Raw genomic sequence first — 19706 nt, 5'->3', positions numbered from 1 at the left:
GACGTATTATATCTTGTCACCTATGCAGACTTTTGATACGATCAGAATTAGGTAAGGTTTTGATTTATTTAATCATATCACATGCCACCTCTTTCTTTGTCATTCACATTATGTTTCCATTAATTAACTATCGCTATCTTATCTAAAATAATTTCAAAGATAAGCGAAAGATTTTTTTGTTTTTTTTTTTTTTTTTTTGTTTATATATTTTGTTTTTTTAAATAATTTTTTTAGTAAAAAAATACATCCATATTTAAAAAAAATTGTTTGAGTTGTATCCAAACATTTAAATTTTGAGGTCATTTTCAAATAGTCATTTGGAAATTATGCTTGAAAATAGAAATGAAGTTGTGAGCGCGAAGTGCTGCGGATCCCGAATATCTGATTTGAAGTCCGCGGGATCACAATCAGATTCTTATAATGAACTCGTATCTAAGTATGTTCATACATTCAAAGTTCAAATAGATGGTCATTCACAGTATTGATTTTGTAATATGCAATTTTGCAATGGAAGCCGTCACCGCGGCACCACGCGTCTGACTACGCGACCCCCTGTTGTAGCGCCGCCGCCGCTCGCCGGCGGCCGGCCGGCCGGCCGAGGGGCTTGTCCGCGCCCGCGCCCCACGCCGCTTGCGGCGCGCGACGGCACTATTGACTATCGCCCGTCCGCCTGTGTTCGCTACGCAGTTGCCCGAACACAGCCGAAGAGCATCATTGTGCTTCACGAAAACTCGGGAAAACAACAACATTATCGGCGTGATTATACCTATACTATTTATTACATAATCGAACAGTCGCGTTTTTTCGTTTTAGAAGAAAGAAATTTTGGCACGTTTTAGTGCTCGTGGTTCGTTTGAAGTATTGCTGAATCAGCTGAAATGTCCGCTTCGCCGATCGCTCGTCAGGTTACACAGAACCAGTCCATTCCATCTCGCAGGATGCTTGTCACGGATCCTTCCCAAATGCCCGACGTGTACTCCAGTACTCCCGGAGGCACCCTCTACTCTACCACGCCGGGAGGTTAGGGCACAAATTTACCATTATTTATTCGCTTTCATTTTCATTAGTAACATAAAAATACACATTTTAACAAGTGTCACCTAATACCTACTTCGATTTTTTTTAAAGGCATTTTTGTGGTAGGTACAGTGCTAAATCTAAAACATTATAAGTACAGAATATACGGTTATTTACTGTTACATTTTAAATGAATTAATTCACCTATAAGATACGTACGGGTACATATGGAGATAAGACTGAAAAAAAAAGTGGCATTTCTTTCAGATTTAGTTTTAAAATATTACGGAAGTTGTGTTAATTTGTTCGTTTTAGAAGCGGTTTAGCACAATCTTCAGAATAAATCATTCCTAATCAAAACAATAAAGCGTTCGTACACAAAACATTGATTTAAACATCTTTAATTTGTAGTGTTGATTTTTTGGTACATACATGTCATATGCGGTGAAATTCCATAGTAGGTACCTAAAAACTATTGTAAAATAGTTGAAATCTTTCAAAAAAACACTTCGAATTTGAAAAGTGGGAGGGTCGGGAATCGGGTATGAGCGGAGTTTTAACTAACAAATTATTTAATAATTTATATTATATTATTATTATGGGTACGAAACCAAGGATGTAGAAGATATTTATTATTCATGATATGTGGCGGCGAGCGAGGAATCGACGAATATATTGTGAATATTTATAATCGTCCTGAAAATAGCCCTTCTGTGCGTCATCCGCCGCACTACACAAAACTAACAAAACAATATTATTTTAACGATTAGACTATTTACAATCTGACTTTTGATTACGTAAAAAGCGTAACGAATGTTTGAAAAATATCGGCCGATATTAAAATGTAAACAGTAAACAATTTTTTTTAAATTGTTATTTATAAACGTGTATACTTTCATAGATCGCGCTTGTTATCGACAAATGTGCGCCACGTTAACTACCGTGTTTTTTATTTTTCCCTACCACATTGCGCTGAAAAAAATACTGTAAAAGTCGTAAAAAGATCAAGTTATGTTCAAGGCTAAAGTCGTTTGTATGAATGTCTGGTGAAATGTATAAGAACATGTGGTTATGGTTGTATGGTTATAATAATCTCACTGGAGTAGAGCTTGCAGGAACGGAGAAATGACTTTAGTTGTGGGAACAGCTACTATTCACGAAAATATTCCTGTATAAAATACACGCTTAGTAGATTTGTTCCTACGGCAAAGACAGTTGAACAAAAAGTATATTTTATCAGCTCACTTTTATTGTCTTTCTGCAAATATATAATTACCTATCTTATTGTTTTTAATATTTTTTAAACATACTTATTGTTTGCACTTTCTTATTTTCGGAACTTTTATGTTATCGTAGTTTTAATGTTCACTCAATTAATTAACTTTTAATATATGTACCAGTCCACAAGGTTCATTTGCTAACTCGTCGATTCGTTTAAAATATATGTACAAACCAGACTCCATATTTGTACATATTAGGTGTCTCAAACCTCCTAACCTGCAATAGCTGAAACTAGATGCTCTCCGTCACCGCCCGCACTTGTCGGACCTTGTTTCAACTGATTACAGTTTTTTTTTTTTAATTTGAATAAGTTTTGAGGGAAAAAAATAACTTCGAAGAGTTGTGAAAAATGCCTTCATAGCATTTGTTAACTCCCGCCTACAGGACTTTTACAGCAAAGACAATAATCGACTACAATTAAAATGGCAAAACTGTAAAGATAATACGGGACAATATTTTGATTAATTTGATACGTAATTTTCATATCAAAAATAAAGTTTAATTTTTCTACACAAAACAGCAATTTCAGAACTTAATATTTGATACCCAATTCAACTTGAGACGATTTCGCTAAAATATTGTAATATCTATCTTAATTTTTTAATGTCCTTGACATATCGACATACCTCTTACTGTTAGTTCTTACTCACTGTACAAACTACAAACAACAAAGTGTGTTGTTTGCGCTTTTTTCTGGACTGTAACGCTGATAACAAATAACAATGCTAAAATAGTGTGGTGTGATGACTGGTGACGCAGCCTTATGTTCGAATGCCTTATCGCATTAATTACGAGCTCATGTTTATTGTCTCTGCTGAGATATACACGATTGAATAAATTATCGAGAGTAGGATATTGCCATTATGAATCAGTTTGTATATAATAGCATAACACCGATAAATATAAAACTTTTACATTTTGTTCGGAGATTTGAAGTAAGCTAGACGAATTGCCTGCTTTCAGGCGCAATGTTTATTTAATTATTATATGTTATAAATATTTTACAAGACATAGGGGTTAAACTAAGGTAACTAACTATCTCGCCATTTATCTGTAGGGGTAGACAGAAAGCTATGTATATATATATATCTTTATATTATTTATACAGAGAACTTTTTCGCCACATTTAAGACTTTATCGAGTCTATTTTTTAAAATCAAAAACTTTGTTCCAATAAAGGAAATAATTTTAATGTATGAAGCCTATGTAAAAACTAAAATATGTTATATGCAACTACTATGGGGAACAGGAAATCAAAATGACATAAACAGACTACAAAGAAAGCAAAATAAAATATTAAAGTTAGCATATGACCTTCCCTATCTAACAGCAACTAAAGAACTTTTTGAACAAACTAAACAATTAAATGTAACTGAACTCCTTAAACTAGAATCTTTAAAATTTATTCATAAATTAGCCACTGATGTAATTGTAGAAGAAGAATTAAAACTTGAAAAAAAACTGTAGTAAACATGAACACAATACGAGAATATCAGAAAAATATCAAATACAATCTTTTAAAACGAGAAAAGGACAATCGAGACTAATAAACCATGGACTGAAATTATATAATAAACTACCGGACAAAACTAAACAAAAGACTCAGACAACCTTTACAAAAGATGTTAAAAATATTATTATTGACAGTAGAATGTGAATTTTAAAAGTGAAAATATTTTGTTAAATGTATGTAACCCGTAAGGGTTTATCAATGAAATTTAAATAAAAAAATTAAAAAAAAGTACGAGCGCTTATTATTATTATCAATCAAATCCATACCATGACCTGTCTTTTTGCCCGACCTTGGGTTCTACGCCTAGCTATTTTAGCAACATCATTCTTTCTTCGTCCATTCGCTTCGCCCGAACCGTCGAAGCATTCTTAATTTTGACCAGAATACTAAGCTTTCCATTGTACAAAAATCTCGATATTCGAGACTACAGTACTTATATTTGTTCACCTGAAAATATATTTGTTCACCTGAAAAACCCAAATTGTACTTGTTGGTAGTAAATTATTCAATATTCAGAATTGGATTTTTCCATTTTTTCCTCTTTTCAAAATAGATGGTACAGAAATTCCATGCATGACTTCAGTTAAAAACTTAGGTATTATCATTCATAAGCATTTAGGGTGGCACGATCAGGTTAACGAAGTTAGTCGTAAACTTTAAAGCAGTTTGCACTCACTTAAAAGATTACAGAATTTATTTCCAATTAATGTTAAGAAAACATAATTCCAGAACTTACTTCTTCCATTCCTTGACTATGCAGATGTATGTTATCCAGATGCTAAATTGAATAACTTTTTAAGTTGGAACGATTGTAGAATGTTGGTATACGTTATATCTTTGAACTTCGCAAATTCGACCACATAACTGAATATCGCACGCAACTACACTGGCTCAGTATCAGGCATAGAAGAAACATTCACATTCTATCACTTCTTCACAATATTTTAAATAATCCCACTTCGCCTGTTTATCTGGACTATCTCTTCGTTCTAGAGAACCTTTTTAATACCCTTTCATCGCTCTAATTTTCTTACTTCCACTTTCACAGTAGTAGCTGCTCGATTGTGAAATAATCTACCCACTGATGTTAGAGACGCCCCTTCATTATTTACATTTAAGTCGTGATTGAAATATCACTATCTAAATATTTGAATTTTTCCTTTCTCCTTCTTTCCTTCCCATCTCCTCTCCTCTATTTTTTTTGTTCATTTTTGTTTTTATTTTTTTATAAAATTATAAGATAAAGTATAACTCCTTATAATATGTCCATGTGCTTGTAATTTTCACAAACTGAACGGTTTGGGTTGGTAGGAAGAAATTGCCTAAAGGCAATATGCCCGCACTTATATGTATATATATTGTATTTGTATATAAAGGTTAAATAAATATATATTGTATTTGTGTATAAAGTATTAAATAAATAAATACAGAGTTGCAGAGATTAAACTCAATTTAGGAAAAGTATTTAAGAATTTTTTAAACCTATTTATCATTTCCATATTTTTTTCTTCATACACCACTTTTCTCAATAAAATAACATTATTTATGTAGAACTATATTATTTTATAACGTTTTTATCGATAAATTAATGAATTCAAAATATCTATTACCTATGGACTGCCTCAAGTCCGAATTCATGATGTTACGTATTTTTCTCAACATTAATTACGTTTTTTTTTATCACTTGATGTTTTTTTTAATGCGTAACTAAATATCGCACTTTTGACCGCTAACCTTTATAATCTGCAATACTACTTTTAAAATTATTTTTTGATTTACATTTACTATCAAGTCCAATATGGCAACCAAAATCCAATACGGCAAACATTATTGGCAGGTAACAATAGGCTGTCCTTGAAATGCTGGAAAATTTGCCCCTTCGGGCCTAAATGAATCGGTCCTCTCTTATGAACTGAGCCGCGTTGATGATAGTAAATTTTGAATACGTGTCACCATTGTGGACAACAGCAGGGCCATATCGAGACGGTATAAAGTAAAATCGATATTTATGCACGAAAATCGAAAATGTGCATATTTGTGTGAAAATTTAACATGGTTAGAAAAAAAATTGTATTCGTACATTTTATGTTTTTCATACCGAAAACTTTACTTTGTAGATAAAATTTAATAAAAATGTTAACTTCCCATTGTAATACGGGCCTTGCTTTGGATATAATTATTATATAGCTTACCTTTAAATCGCAAGACGGACAATCTTCCTGCAATTTAGATCCAATTACAAGCGTTTGCTTCGGTTCAATGTATTTTTACAAGTAAACAAGCCAACTAAATGTAGTTTGAACCAGTTCAGTTTGCCAAATAATTCATGTTTACGGTCAAGAGTCCACATATATAAAATTAAATAACACGGAATGAAATTGATCAGAATTAAAAAGGCATATTATTTTTGTATCACACAAAGAATAATATAATTACTTTAAATCAATTTTTTATTCGATTTAAATATTCCAAAATACGTTTTCTAATTAAATAGGTAACTCTAGTAAAAAGCGTTAGTATATAACATAAAATTTACTTATGTGTTTTGACACCACGGTTAACCAGACAGTAATTACTATATTCAAATAAATAAGAGCGCAAAAAAACATGTTATCCTAAAAACTTTTTCAGATAAATATTTGCAGTCATCCTTATAAATTTCATTATTATTCACCATTAACAAGAACAAGTTGCTTAGGCTTTTCTTTTATTGATCGATCGATTGATATATTTATTTTTTCGTATTTCCAAATTCATTTTTATTATTTTCTAAATGAACACATTCGGGCACAACCCGAGTGGAGGCATTGATTAGCATTATTGATATAATGCTCCTAGTTTTAATAGTTGGTATCTAAATAATATAATTTACATATCGTCATGATCGTAAAACAACGACGCATGTGATTTTCGTCAATTTTACATGAGAATGGTTAAATTTTTTTTGACACTTTTTGTCACAACTTGATAAGTACCCAAGTATACTTTTTGATAACTTGAATTAGTTAGTTATAAATGAATATTTTTCAAACCTGGATTATAAAAGCCTTTATAAAAAAAAATTAAGATTAAATATAAAAGAACGTCAATGTCGCATTTTTCGCATATAAGTCGTTGTTCTACGATCCGTCGTTGTCCTACGATCACGACGATATGCACACGTGCACAAATATAAATGTGTACGTGTTATTTAATTTTATATTTATTTTACTTTTTGTACAAAAATATTGTACTCTAATAAAATAATCTGGTTAAGTATAAAATATATTTAATTTGTTATGGATAATATTGTATTTTTAAACAAAGATAGAACAATATGACTATTTATTTAGCAATTCAGATTAACAAGACACTTCTGGCATATGAAAGTTTAGGCATTTACAGGGCTTGTAACCACATTACATACTGTGACATTCAGCATGTTTCTACATCCATATTTCTTTAATTTTTCCATGCGTAAAATATTTATATCGTTAGTTCCGGATTCGCCAACCTATTTACAGGCAAATACCAATTTTCATAAAATTTTGGACTTTCAGTTTTCTATGATTTGATAGGGATTTTTTTAAATTATTTTTAGATTCCAAAAATACTTATTTGAACTTGGGACTTGAGAATCTGTCTACGCGCATGCGTATTTTAATTTAAGAACCGACGTAAACCATCTGTTAATTTTTATATCGTTTATCATTGACCCAGAGAAGTTAGTTATTACTCGTATGAGACCGATCGGTGGAGCCAAGATTTTATTCCTTGTTTTATTTTGTTATTTTGTATCTTTAAACAAGTATCGTTTAAACAATATGTATTTTTGTTTTCTATGCGAAGACGTGTGTAATGAATTACCTGCGTATTAAAATATTTGATTTTAAATCACTATTGATTTAATAATATAATGTGCGTAGTTACATTTCTACAAATAAATTCAATCAAACAACAAACATGTAAATAATTTTATATTATCATAGCGCAAACTTAAAAATAAAGTAGACGAAAAGAAACAAATTGTGTTGTGAGAGAAGTGCGAATAAGAAAGGGAATATAAAAAATCCGGACTTTACAGAGAGAATCCTTGACTTTGTGGACTTCGTGTATCTAGAGTATATGTATTATGTTTTATACAACAGTTGAATGCAGCAATAGTAAATGTTTAGCCGTAAATAATTTAACCACTAATCAATAATTAAAATTAAGTGAAAGCTCTTCTTGTGATAAGTATTCTTTCAGGTACACGAGTAAAAAAAAACTATTGTTGGTGAAAACACATTCGTTTTATTATAGCTGTGTGAATATTACTTTTCATGGGTTAAAATCATAAAAAAACACGTTTTCACAAAAAGTATGCCAAAACGAATTAAAAACAAACAACAATGAAAACATAAGAATGCAATATAGAAAATTGAACATCTATGTAAAGATGTATTTGGTCTAGATTCGAACTAAATCGAGGAAATATACTGAAATATTCGACAAATGAAGTTTCTTGGGTATGTAGTACGCCGCGTTAAACATTTTTATGAATAATGTTGCAGTAGGCAAGTTATTTAGAAGTTCTAGATCAGTACCTACTGATTATTTAAAAGGTTTGAATACAAAACGTGGATTAAACAATCTAATCACACTGTGCACTTCTTCCACTCCTCGACTATGCGGATGTTTGTTATCCAGATGCTAACTCTGAATTACTTGATAAGTTGGAACGATTGCAGAATATTTGTATTCGTTATATCTTTGATCTTCGCAAATTTTACCACATAACCGAGTATCGCACGCAACTACACTGGCTCAGTATCAGGCATAGAAGAAACATTCACATTCTATCACTTCTTCACGATATTTTAAATAATCCCACTTCGCCTGTTTATCTGAGAGAGCTCATCCAACCTCTTTCACAACGCGGACTATCTCTTTGTTCTAGTAACGAGAGAACCCTTTTTTTTTATCCTGTCATAGCTATAATTTTCTTGCCTCCTCTTTCACAGTTGTAGCCAGTCGATTGTGGAATAATCTACCCACTAATGTTAGAGACCCCTTCTTTATTTACATTTAAGTCAAGATTGAAATGTCACTATCTAAATATTTAAATTGTTCCTTTATCCTTCTTCTTTCCTTCCCGTCCCCTCTCCTCTCTTCCTAGTATAGTGTTAATTTTTTAAATATATTTTTATTTTGTTAATTTTTGTATAAAATTGTAAGATTCATTATATCCATGTATTTATAATTTTCTCAAACTGAACGGTTTGGGTAGGTAGGAAGAAATTGCCTTAAGGCAATATGCCCGCCCTTATTTGTATATGTATATAAAGTGCAAAATAAATAAATTAAATAAATGTCTTATAAGGAAAGATGCCTACTAAAATTGTTACTGAATATGTTTTAATTCTGCGATATTGTTAGAGAAAAAGAAATATTTGCGTTTTTATAATTTACCCAAATATTTCAATCAATTACCCATTTTCAACGAGTTGTGTACACTTTTTTTTTCACAACAATTTTACTTTTATAGTCGGTACCGGTACCGGGGCTTTGTTGTACCTAAACACGGCTTATTTTACCAGCTGCGGCAAACATAAAGATTGACGGTTGCTAGTGCAATCATTTGATTTTGATATAGGTATTAGGTATCTCGAATCCCGACATCCCGGAAAAGGAAATCGGGCGAAGATTAGTCCGGCTCGTGGTGCGTTTGTCTACATGCCCGAGGTCGTGGGTTCGATTCTCGGCAAGATAGCATACAGTAATAATTTCAAATGGCGCATCTTGCATTAATGTATTAAATGAACAAGATACGCAGATATACTGAGGAATCGCATAAATGCGATCCTGTTTACCACTGGGTGCGGGAAAAGGCAATACTGACAACGAAAATTATGCACCTTGGTTGTGTGTTTTTTGTCTTTGTACTATTAATTGAATCTCATATTTTTCAAATGGAAATAGCCGTAAATAAATTAAAAAAAATAGTTTCCGTATCTTTCTGGACCTCGTTTCACTTTTTGCATCTACCGTGGTTCTGAAAAACAATAAGAAACTGTTGTTTTTCTCAATTTATTATGTACTTCAATAGTAAAAAGCATTTTATGAGATGACAAACGTGTCGTTTTTCACATTTCCACGCAACACTAATAATTTAACGTCACCCATTAATTAAAGTTTAAAAACAGAGAAACATTTATTGATGGTGCCAAAAATGTACCATTAGGTTCAAATGAAATATTTCAAAATCATATACATAAATATTTATATAGTAAATACATAATGTAGTCAGCCACAGATTAAAAGAGAGTCATTTTCCATTTAACTGATTTACTTATAAAACATTGCGAGTTTTTGCAATGTTTGATAATAAATCATACAACAGATACCATTTTGCTTACCATGCACATATTTATTATAATGCGTCTAGTAGTGTAAAAAATAAACCAACGATGATAGCATGTGACATTGAAGAAGTAGTTTTTAAAATAAATATTAGTTAGGTCTATATCCCAACAGAGACGAAGAGCATTTATAGGGATGAAGACCTGCCCTGGACTAGTTTAAGTGATCACTGTGTATCTATGTACGTTAGAGTGGGCCGATGATGTATGAGGTTTTTTATTTTTTTAGATATCAAAGTGAAAGGGGTCTAAAAAGTTGCATTTTGGATCACATTGAACGTAAAAATTATTTAAAAAAATATTCCATACTATTTTTGGCCCTCAACCGAGGTTTGAAGTTTATCACTGTCTGAACATTTTGTTAATTATCTATATTGATAAAATTATTTTGTGTTAGTAAAGAAATAACTTAATCACATTACAAATTCGAACGCGCTTTAAAACTACCGAAATGGAAAAAGTTTACACTCCGCGCAACTAATTCCGTCAAGCGCCTGGCTAATATTGACGAAAACAATGGCCTATTAAAACAATGCTACCCATTTATTATAAAACAAAGTGCAACTCACGCCCTTAGATGCTTATTTAATAAGATTTAATGCACATTATAACATTTAATTAGACTGATTTTCTTACTTAAATACGAAATGACAGCCGGTTTACTCAAAAAAATCGACCTTTTCGAAAACTTCAAGCTCTGGTTGAGGGCCAAAAGTAGTATCGAATATTTTTTTTGATATTTTTTGCATTCTGAGTAATCCAAAAGGAAACTTTTTAGACCCCTTTCATTTCAAAACTCGGAAAAAAAAATTATCGGCCCCCCCTAATGTACGTGTATAAATAGTAACATAAAGAATTTCAGTGTACAGTGTTATTTTTATGTGTAGTTCTACTTTCAAATATGAATTAAATAAATATAATTTGCCTTCTTTTTAACTTCTACACCTTTTCAATTTTTTGAACTGTGTATTCTGTTAAAACCGCACTTGTATAATATTATTCAATAAAGCAAAATTTCAAACGAAAGGTACATCAAAAATATGTTTATGTTTTTTTAAGTACATAATAAATATTTAAACCTTAATTTAAAAAATACACGCGTCGCGAGGGCTAATTCAGACGGTACGTACAAAACACGGCACGGTAAAATTACCTAGGATAGATTTTTATTGTATTATTATTTTTATTTATTTAATGGAAGGCCAACGCACTAACCAGCATACCGTGAGGTCAACTAGTCTCCATCCGATTTCATTTCGCAGTATTTTTACCGGAGAGCCACTAAATAAATAAATAAAACACGGTAAAAATTAATCGACCCTAATATTTCCGTGTCGAGTGGATTTATACGACCAGTGAGAAATAAGCCTAACAGTTCTTTCAGGCATGCTATCTATCGATTTAATACGTACATTCTGAAAGAACAATGAAACTCCTTTTTAATTTATTTTCATTTTTGTTCGTTCGCTGTCTCGACGCGTCTTTAAATAAGAATAAAATAAGTTCGTGAGTATTCTTTTCTTAGACGCATAGTAAGGAGACGTTATTCGTTCAATTTTGTTTTTAAATATTTATCGTATCGTACATACAACAACAGCTACCCACGAGAATATATATTATGTTGTTACGACAAGTTGATTAATCCGAGTAAACAAGAATAAATATGTTCACGTGTGGGCATTAAACATAAGTACAAGTCAATATTTATGTAATTTTCGTGTTGACGATAACGCGTTATCTAACTTCCCCACGTGGCACGTTTTACAAAAAACAATTTAATTTTATTGATAAAAAAAGCGTTTTTCAACGAGTTGTAAATAACTCACTTTCGGAAATTGGAATCATCAAATCTCGGACCTCAGATACGCGAGTCCGCGACACTTGCCACGGGACCACAAGCCGGTTCTGTAAATGGTATTTATTACTGTGTATTACGATTATAAGAAGGATTTTGGCGTATTCCAGTTCTTTTTGCACAAAAATAACATGTTTAAACAATAAATACCGTAATGCCTGAAAGTATGAAGAATAAAAAGAATATGTAAATGAATTAAATTTTAGATTTAACATATTACAACAGAGATGAAGAACACTTTAGAGAAGGTAATATAGAAGTCTAGGCATCTACAGGGCTTATGACCTATCGTTGGCTGGTTTAAGTGGCCACTTTATACACTGTAACATTCACCATTTTATTTATTGGATAATAATGAGTCTTTAAGCGAGTATTTTTTTTTATTTTTGATAAAAAGAAACACTTATGTTCTTGTGATTTATCCAAATAATAAAATTTTGGGGGGCATTTTCAACGAGTTGTAAATAACTCACCATTACAAAATGGAAACCAAGTTGTGGAACAGTGGGCTAAGAACCTGTGATCCGTGAATTCGCGACACTACGCCACAGGACCACAACCCGATTCATATATAAAGCTCATTTTTATTGGGTGGAGTATATTTAGGTACTCGTGTTAATGAAAAATTAAATATGATATTAAATTTGCTTATTACATATTCTTTTTTTTCACCATAAAAGTCCAGGAGGCCTGATTGTAATGATGAATTACAGCACAGAATACCCTGGCTTAAGAACAATCGCAATTATTTTTATGTTCTCATCAGGAATCGAACCCGGAACCTCCGTACGTGGGTCAAGTATCTCAACCACTACGTTACGGAGAAAATGAAATAATAATAAAAGTTATTCATAAATGTATCTTAAATAATAGTTTATAATTAATAGAAAGAAAAAAAACAGTGAATAATATTATAATTAATCGAGGAACAAGTATTAGCTTATACGTTAATATTTTATCAGTCAAGTACATGTGTCGTCCTCGGAACTAATTTTTTTCTGAATGAAACATTCAATTATGTGTTTATATCACACTTCCTCAAGTGTGATCGTTAAAAATATCCTTATCTACATAACTGACCTATCTTTCAGCCCAATTTTACACACGCACAGGAGTTCGATCACAGTTATATGATATATTTATGTACAAAACAACCCTGATACGAAAACAAAAATATTTTTTTAAATATTATTGGTAACCTAAACATTACTTTGTTTTACTAATTTGCTCCTGGATACTTACTTCATTAAGGTAAAATGGTATATTGAATTTGAATGACTTATTTCTCATTTCACTATCAAATTTCGTAATCTATTATTATTTAATTATACTTCAATGATCATTGTTTTAATAATGGTAAAAACTGAAAACCTCTAAATACGGATATACCTATTAAAAATGTTGGGAAATAAGACTTTATTTTCATGCCGCGACGGCACTCGAGTTATACGGCTGACCATGCATGTCGCTTCTAAGGCGGCATTCGAGTGCTAAGGGTTAAGTTTTCTGTTTTAAAAGTTGTGTCACGGAAGGTTCAATGAACAACTATATTCAGAATAATTAATAAGACAGAAAACTTATCTTTGGAATTTGGCTATCTTTCAAATTTAAAAAATAATCAAATTTTTGTTAGGAAATAAAATATTGACATTGCGATTCTCTCCAGCAACGCCTAGAAAAGCTGAAAAACGCTGTCTAGGGTAGAAAACCCTAGACAGCGTTTTCCAGCTAGACTGCAGGTTTTCACAGGAAAAAACCCCATAGTTCTTAAAATATAGCTTGATTAGAATAACAGCTGTCAAACTAATTTCATTAGTGATGGAAAATTACTGATCACTGATCAAATCGATTTTATCAGTTATTTCAGGCAATCACGAAACTCTGTTTCCGAAAATTGATATAAAAAACACAAAAACAAGCCTACTATTATAGTGTGTTTAACACAATTATTCTCCAAAAAATTAGACATTCATACTTTTTTCGTGAACAACATCAAATGAATTATTTTTTTATTCGAGCAATTTACATAGATCAATTTGTCTCATCTCTAACGTTTTTGCAAAATGATGTGACCTTGAAAGAACGTCGTTAATAATTAGGTTTATTTTAGTTTTCTTTTAGTTTTAAAGCTGATTAATTTTGATTTATGTATTTAAAAAAATCAAGCATTGTATTAAAAAAATAAATTAACACGCCAGATACAAATATTTTTTTGTGTGTCGATATAAATAACTCCTTTGACGTTACTACAAAGTTATGTAGTCACCTTTTCTGACAACTGTCATTCTAATCATGTTACATTTTAAAGACTATAGATTAGATACATAACAATTATTATGATTTTCAGCAAATTTTGCCTAAGGACCTAAGTATTAAATGTTTATTTTATTTTATTTTATTAGGTAATTCAACAAAGATACAAACTAGAAAACATACAATTTGAAAGCATCCGTCGATACAATTTTACATGCATATATATCTTCAATTATAGAATTACACAAAATAGATTTATACATTAAGATGTAATACATATTTTTAAATATTTTTTTATACAGGATACAATGCAATAAAAAATAAGTTGTACGTGTGTACTTATTGAATAAGATTTATTCCTAAGAGATTATTCGCAAAAGCTGAGAGAGTATCATGAAAAATGACAATTTTATTGTTTCGGCAGTATATATTATATTCCCGACACATGCGGGCCATAGGTGTGTAGTATGTAGCATTATTTGAAAACAAAGGCAGTTTAAATATTTCCCGATGTCTGAGTGTTCTCAATCCCGCATTTATTTGTATTTTATTTAGGAGGTTAGTATCTACTTTGTAGTTTAATATTTTATACAGAGATTTTATATCGAAAACAACGCGGCGTTTTATCAGAGAATTAAAGTGAAAAAGAGTAAGAAGTTGCTTGTAATTTGAATTTGAACGTGGTATAGAAATTTGGAACTTATACAAAATGTACTTTAAGAACTTTTTTTGAACAGATTCTATTGAATTTATATGATTTTGATATTGCGGACTCCATACGCATGAGGCATAGTCAAGATTACTGCGAATCAAACTCATATATAGACATATGACAGTTTCCGGTTTTTTAAAGGGTTTGGTTACTCTCTTAGCTTAAGTACGTATTACTCCTCAACTCTATCAGTTTTATTATGTATTTTAAGGTCATCAGCGTACAAGAGAGACATACATTTTAATTTATTTGGCAGGTCGTTAATAAAGATTAGAAATAACAATGGACCTAGGTGAGACCCTTGGGGAACTCCGGAAGTTGGAGTTGGTTCCGAATGTTGCTTACCGTGTCCCCTCCAGGCCAACTAGACTCTCTGATATTTTCTATATTTGTAAAATTAAAACTAATCATCGGAAACATTCTACGATCCCTCGTATATGTGAAACATATAACAAAAAATTTAATAGTCTTGATATATTTAACACTCCATACAATATGTACAGAAGAGAATTAATAGGCTTGATTCATGCTCTTCATTCATAATTCATTTAATCATTAAATCAAATGCAATTTTCCACTCTTACTTTCCTTCAATCATCTTTTAACACTCTTTATCAATTTCCTTCTTTTCCTTTCCACTATCTCCTTGTTTTGTCCATACTTATCTTATTTTAATATATAGTATATTTGTTATTTATATAGTTTAAACTTCAAGCCGTCGTCGCTTTATTACAGTATTATTTAGTGAATACATATAATTGAATGGCAGGCCCTACTATGTATACATTTTATATATTTATTTTTATTAAATATTAATTTAACCTGTACATCTGTTTGTATTCGAAATAAATAAATAATAAAAAAAAAGTAATATTATTATAATGTCGGTTAACAATTTTTTTCAATTATTTTCAGGTACTCGTATTGTTTACGACAGGGCCTTCATGATGAATCTTCGGAATTCACCCATCTCCAGAACGCCTCCGAGGTGTAATCTGCCCTCGGGGATGGTGCGCGGGGCCCCCGCCTCGCCCCCGCGGGCCTCCGCCCCCGCCCTCGCCTGCGTCCGCCCCGTGCCGGCCCCGGAAGAAGCTCACATTGACGAGCAGTTTGATATGGAGCTGTAAACTTTCCCAAAAACCATCAATACCAAGGGGAACCACACATGGAGCATTATTTTTTAAATTAAAAACAATGATCAAGTTGACTTGAAAGATAATGTGTCGAGTGTGGTGTACGTAGCTTCATCCGTAGGCCATTTGTATGCTTATTGGCTACTTTTGAGAATTATTGTTGTTTTAATGTGTTAATGGAAAGCGTATCAATGATCATCCACTTTAACTTTTGGGGCAAATAATGTGCTTTTTGTGAGTTTCCAGATGGAGACAATATAATTTTCTAACACCAGCGCGGCTCTTTTATGAATTCACAAAGGAGCAAACAAGTGGAATATTTAAATTATAATATCATACACAATTTCCAACTTAATTCATTATTTATTGAGTATGTACAAAACGTGTGTTTGCTCTTCATTCCAACAACAATATTGTCTACAAACATCCTAAAATAGGCCTCGTTTAAATTTTGTATCATCAACTACCGTTCTAGTACAATGATGTATCTACCAAATTCAAAAGTGACGTCATATTACGGAATCAAATCATTCTATTTTGGTAGTTTCATTGTGGTTCATTAAACTTACCAGTGACATATGGATATCATAATTAGACTGATTTAATCGATGAGCGGTTGTGAAAACATCGGTTTACTCATTGATATATATGTAAAACATCGGTGGGTTTACTGTGATTTCTAGCCATCTAGCATAACTTCAACAACTCATTTTCTGCAAACTCTCATCGATTGTTTTATCAGCAATTATCATTTTCAGAACTCATATACTTTTGATTATCTCCAAACTTTCATAATGTATTTAGACCTCAAGCTGGCCTCCAAGTTCACTATCAAAAGTAAAATGCATAACTTTTTTATCGTATTGGTAAAGTCCTTTATGCTTCTTTTTGCTATTTTTAGTTTATTATGAAAACTTGCTTAGATGTTCATATAATATTACTGTTTGAAATATTAAAATCACCTTGCACAATAGTTGTGTTTACATAGGTGCAATTATTCCTTCGTGAATTTAAACTGTGTATGTATGTGGTAAACATGTTTTTAAAACAATACTTCCACTGACTTAATATTTTTTACTAAATTTATTGCTTTGAAAGGAATATCTATAAAATGTATTACCAAACACTTAAATATTGTGTTCACCTGAAGAGGTCAAATTGTTATTTTGCATTTACTTATTTAAAGTTTAATTAGTATAGGAAACTATATATGTTTGTATGTATGTACTCCTTCACCACTAAAGCGGCAATGAAAAAGTTGAAAATTGATACCATTTTTATACAAAACATAATGTATCAATATTTTTGCATTTGTTTTATAAACTTTATATTTAATTCAATACATATATTTTATAGATACATACCATAGCGATAATTTCTTGAAAACCTCGTAAAAAAGATATGTTGTAAAATCAATTTGGTGGTTTAAAACCATAAATATAAATTAGATGCCTTTGAATAAATTGTATATATTTTTAATGTTCTTTTTTTATAGTTCTCTTTTACTAACACAAGTCGCTAAATTTGGACAACGAATAGATCCTTAGTTTAAATAGGGATGGAAAATATTTTTTTTTAGTTTATTAGGTTTTTTTCTTAATAATTTACCTAGTTCAATATCATTAACAGATCAAAGCTAGGTGAATGATATTTTAAAAAAAGCAATATTTCATTATTACCAAAGTAAAAGATATTATTTCACTCGATTTCACAAGTTATAAGATCTTTTACTTTGCTACAAAGGCTGTGTAGAGATTTTATATAACATTAAATGTTAGCTGCAACTTATCAACATATTATTTTGCAGCACACAAAAACAAAAACAATTGATTTTTTTTTTTATTACTTGAATTTGTGATAACTCGCTGTATATACTTTTTGATATATGATACATAGGTTAAGCGGTTAATAATATTGTCAAAAGTTATATAAATTTGAAAAATGAGTCCTATATTTTATATTATAACAGTAAATTATTCTGAACTCAGGTATTGCTGAACATATAAACTGTTTAAGTATTTTACATGTTGAGTGTAAGAAGAAGAATTTAACAATATTATATTTACTCTGGTATGAATAAAAATAATCTGAAAATTGGTTGTTATTTTTTTTTATTGATCAATACTTGCATTATATTTAGGAAAACATTAACCTTCGTAATCCATCATTAATTACTTACTCATCATGAAAAATTTTTAAAAATTATAAAAGTCCGTAAGTAGTAAGCACTTAGCGGCCTTAATGAGCCTCGTAGTTAGCACGTTTACCTACCATGAGATCTCTAGTTGGATTCCCAGTAATGTGAGACTTGCTGCAATACCAATGCAGTGCACCTAAAGCATTAATAGGCGTGGATAAATGATTAATTATGTAGTTAGGTAGTAATTGAAATAAATGCATCAAACAAGATATCTATTAAGTTATAGTCAATTACGGTAATTACAAAGATTAATTTATTATATTGTAGGTACTCTGATTTGCTAATCTTAGATTTTTCAAGTTGTTTATTAAAATTGTACAAAAAAATGTCAGTCATAAGAAGGTAGGAAAATATGAATTGTTTATTCGTTTTTATCTGTTCAAACTTTCCATTTTCACAAAATAACCCTTATGTTAACAAAATCCTAAGGGGATAAAAAAAGTAAATTTACATTTTTTTGAAACTATTATTAACATCTACCTTAAAAAATAATCAAAAAAATTACTATTGATTTTATATTTGTATAAAAACCTTCTAAATATTATCTAAAAACTCGTTTTTCAATTGAATAATAAAACATGAATCATTATTCTAGCTTATATTACCAAAACTACTACTACTAATTATTTAGTGGAACAAAAGGACTATTGAAAAAAACATATTTTTAGGGAATTTAAAACCGGTTTCACAAATCATGGATGTCAATAAGGGGGTTACTCCCTAGTTGAAATTTCTCGATTCGCCATCAAAGTTATAATGCGCCACGATGAATGACTTCATATAAATAAAACGACTTGAGCACAAAACAGTTGTACTCTCGTAGCAAGAGAAAATAGTTTTTCTAGTGTATTTTGTATGTAAATACACGAGATAATACGGCCGAGAGAGCGTTTGGAAACCACCCATTAGTCTAATCTGAAAGTAAAATAATATCTAGCTATTTTTATTACGTTGCCGGTAATACTCAAGTACACTCTGTTCAAAAACATTATACATATTATGGACACAAAAAGGATAAGTATTATGGGATGGTTTACAGAACAGACGTACAATAAATTGTATTACGCTAACAAATTGTACAGCAATATTTTACAATTACATCCAAAAACGAATCAGCGCGTTATCGCGTTTAAATAATTATTTTTCCAGATTTTCCCATAATCGCTACTGGCGGCAGTACATCGTGGTTCAACAATTTAAATTAATTTAAAAATCTACGTGCGTTAATATTCCGTTATATTTTATATATTTTCTTGTTATGAGTTAATTTTATAAAAATAATTCAAACAGAATGATGCTGTTTTTTTTTTTTTTTTTAAATTTCCGTTTTTTGTTACAAATTGTAATTACATTAGATATTAC

General features: G+C 30.9%; 1 protein-coding gene across 1 annotated transcript; it reads left to right on the top strand.

The window, feature by feature from the left end:
• The first annotated feature begins 681 nt into the window (after nucleotides 1–681).
• Thor (eukaryotic translation initiation factor 4E binding protein thor) lies at nucleotides 682–18241 on the top strand. Its single transcript, XM_088242866.1, has 2 exons — nucleotides 682–1020; nucleotides 15927–18241. The coding sequence occupies exons 1-2, from the start codon at nucleotides 879–881 to the stop codon at nucleotides 16136–16138; spliced, it is 354 nt and encodes a 117-aa protein (XP_088098992.1). The 5' UTR covers nucleotides 682–878; the 3' UTR covers nucleotides 16139–18241.
• Nucleotides 18242–19706: the final 1465 nt, after the last annotated feature.

The sequence above is a fragment of the Micrasema longulum genome, unplaced genomic scaffold (assembly GCF_059751315.1).
Source record: "Micrasema longulum isolate JH-2025_06_02 unplaced genomic scaffold, ASM5975131v1 h1tg000173l, whole genome shotgun sequence".
Classification (NCBI taxonomy): Eukaryota; Metazoa; Arthropoda; class Insecta; order Trichoptera; family Brachycentridae; genus Micrasema; species Micrasema longulum.
This window is presented reverse-complemented; position numbering and strand designations above follow the sequence as displayed.